At 30.2% G+C, this 3228-nt stretch overlaps 1 protein-coding gene across 1 annotated transcript; it reads left to right on the top strand.

Moving 5' to 3' along the window:
• The first annotated feature begins 309 nt into the window (after positions 1-309).
• LOC106326131 (zinc finger protein 2-like) lies at positions 310-1105 on the top strand. Its single transcript, XM_013764155.1, has one exon. The coding sequence runs from the start codon at positions 525-527 to the stop codon at positions 975-977; it is 453 nt and encodes a 150-aa protein (XP_013619609.1). The 5' UTR covers positions 310-524; the 3' UTR covers positions 978-1105.
• Positions 1106-3228: the final 2123 nt, after the last annotated feature.

Genomic DNA, 3228 nt, shown 5'->3' with positions numbered 1-3228 from the left:
TATACGTTCAGAATTAATTTACAAAAAATACTGCATAAACTAATGTCAAATAGAAAAGGCATTAACTACAACATTCAAATTAAAACTGATATCCTATGTGTCTGGTGTTAACAACTACCACATGGGACATCATTTTTGAGGTGTTCAACATTCTAAAACGATACCATTTGATATAATAATATATGTTAATATATAAAACTCGGAGGAAAATACTGTTAGATGGACCGACAGAGGGTTCAAATGGTTCAAAGGATGCCATTAATGGAGGCGACAACACTCGGATGCCCACTGATTCTTTCAGCTTCATCTCTCTCTCTCTCTCTCTCTCTCTCTCTCTCTCTCTCTCTCCATACTTTACAGTCGAAGCTGCACCCAACCTGAGTTTTGAGCAGACCTACACACCGTTTACACCTTAAATATAATGCCCCTTAACCCCAAACTCTTTAAACACACTTCTTTCTTCTCATTTTCTCTAACCTCTCCCTCTCTCTCACTCTCTCTCTCACTCTCTTAAACTTTTAGGTATGGACTTCCAGCCAAACACATCTCTACGTCTGAGCCTACCAAGTTACAAGAATCACCAACTAAACCTAGAACTTGTCCTCGAGCCTTCTTCTACGTCTTCTTCTTCTTCCACAAACTCATCATCATGTTTGGAGCAGCCTAGGGTATTCTCTTGTAACTATTGTCAAAGAAAGTTTTACAGCTCTCAAGCTTTAGGTGGCCATCAAAACGCTCATAAGCTAGAGAGAACCTTAGCCAAGAAGAGTCGAGAACTGTTTAGATCCTCAACTACTGTTGATTCTGATCAACATTACCCGTTATCCGGCCGGTTTGAGATCTACGGCCGTGGCTATGAAGGATTTGTCGAAAGCGGTGGCCGGATGGACTTCTCAGGCCGTGGTGTGCCGGTGAGTGGTCTTGATCAGGATCAGGATCAGGAGATGAGTCACCTTGACTTGTCGTTAAGGCTCTAAAATAGTCTTTATTTTGTTAGAAATATAATCATCTCAAATGTTAATCCTGAATTAAATGTTTTTCAATAAGTCTATTTCTTACCAGTCATGTTTTTAATGTAAAACCGAGTTCACGATGATAGTTCTAAATTTCGAATCAAAATTTAGTTTTGAAAGATGGTATCTATGTTTTTGTTTTATCGTTTTCCTCTTTTTACAAAAAAAAGAAAGAAAGTATATTTGGATCTAGTTAAAAGAAGTTAAAAATGAAGGAATGGTTATTTTAGTTATGCATAGTATGAGCACATATACTACTGCATTATAAAATGGATGAATGTCGCGTATATATCATACATTATTGATCAGTATAATATCAATGTGCCCCGACAAGGAGACATCTGCTGCGGAACTATACTTAGTTAAGTAAATTTCTATATACTTATATAACATTTATCCACATATGGTTCAATAAATACATATATACACCCGTATTTTCACTAATATTACTTCTCCTTGAGATAATTACGTCATCCAGTAATCAGCTTTATCTTATTTTCTTTTCTCATTAATTAATATATTAACTAAGATAAGATCTGCGCAAGTTTAAATGAAAATTATTTAAGAAATATCGTATGGAAAAATTTTTTATATTATTGATCGAATTAATATATTTGGCCCTTAAAAAATTTTTTTAAACATTTTTTGTTAATTACATAATTTGTTTACTAATGAACTGCTCCCATTTTAAAAAATATTTTAGGTCAAAAAATTATTTATCGCATAAAAACCTAACGTTTAGATCGAAGAATCTCATGCCTACTATTTGGTTACAATGAAACTATGTCATCTCGGTTTTATATCATGATTCAACAATTTAAAAGTTAATTATTGTGATGAGAAGTTTACGTTCACGTGTCAATCCTAGATATCTTCGATATTTTTTTTTTAGTGTCATTTTGGTTATTGCTTGATATAAATATTGATTTTTGAGTTTATTCTCATTTCTTTCTTTTATTTTGGCCCGAGATTTAGAAAATGTTTAAGATTCAAAATTATTAAAGAGATACATACTTAGGTTAAGATCTGCGCCTTGTGCAGAATAAATACTTATTTTATATTTTTCTGCATAATATGAAATAATAAATTAATTATTATATATTAAATAACTAAGAAATCAGTTACTATTATGTAATAAATTGGCTTGCACATATAAATCAAATGACCGCTCTTGTTTATTCGCAACCATTTTAGAATAAATAAATAAAAACAATCAATCTTATCTATCGTATATGATATATAATTAAATCTAAACGATATGAAATATATATATATATATATATATATATATATTAACATAAACACCTATTAAAATAAAATTATTTATTTATATGATTTTATTATCATTGTATCTTACTATAGAAAAAAATTTAAACATTCATCACAAAAGTTTATGTGAGACTTTTAACAGTTTTAGTAATTTATACTCGTTCTGAAAAATTCAAAATACAACATATACAAAAAAATCTAAATTTTTAATATATGATTAATGTAATTGTGTAATTTATTTTAATAGAAAAAAATTAAACAAAAATGATAGAAAGCATACAGATTATTAGCAAATCTTCATTATTTAAAATCATTAATTATTATATATATCATAATCACATTAGGTAATTCCGTAGGTTTTATTTAAGGAATTAATATATAATAAATAGTTACATTGCTTTAGTTAATATCATATGATATCATATAGTTGGTATTAAATGTTTCTAGTGAGATATAAAAATAGAATTGGACCAATACGTTTTTCAATTTCAATGTGAGGCTGACACGTAGGATTAATTAACTACCTAATTGATTGACACATAAGCAAGAAGTCTTTTTTAATTATCACAAAATTGAGGTTACATCTTTTCAAATGTTCCTCAATTAATATATAGGGGATGAATGTCCGAGGCTTTCATGATATATTATCTCCAGGTGCATTTACTACATGAGCATTTTACCATGTTTGGATTTGATATCATGTTTGATACATTCAAATTTTAAAAATAAAATGTTAGTTTTGTTAGCTCCAGGAAAGGAGCCGGTTCAGTGTAAAATAGAGCATGTGCTACACGGTTGGTTCGGTATGTGAGATACCGGTTCAAATTCGTTATTGAGAGATGACGTGGAGACATCGACTGGAAGGTCATTGCTTTGGTGATAAGCATGAAAAGATCTGTTGTTAGCGTAATATTAGGAGAGGAGAATATTATGTAACAGAGTATAT

This window comes from Brassica oleracea, chromosome C2 (assembly GCF_000695525.1).
Source record: "Brassica oleracea var. oleracea cultivar TO1000 chromosome C2, BOL, whole genome shotgun sequence".
NCBI lineage: Eukaryota > Viridiplantae > Streptophyta > Magnoliopsida > Brassicales > Brassicaceae > Brassica > Brassica oleracea.
The sequence above is the reverse complement of the archived record's forward strand: the minus strand, read 5'-3'. Positions and strand labels throughout refer to the sequence as shown.

Excerpts from the sequence above, each read along its gene's own strand:
- LOC106326131 (XM_013764155.1), top strand. The coding sequence starts at position 525 with ATGGACTTCCAGCCAAACACATCTCTACGTCTGAGCCTACCAAGTTAC.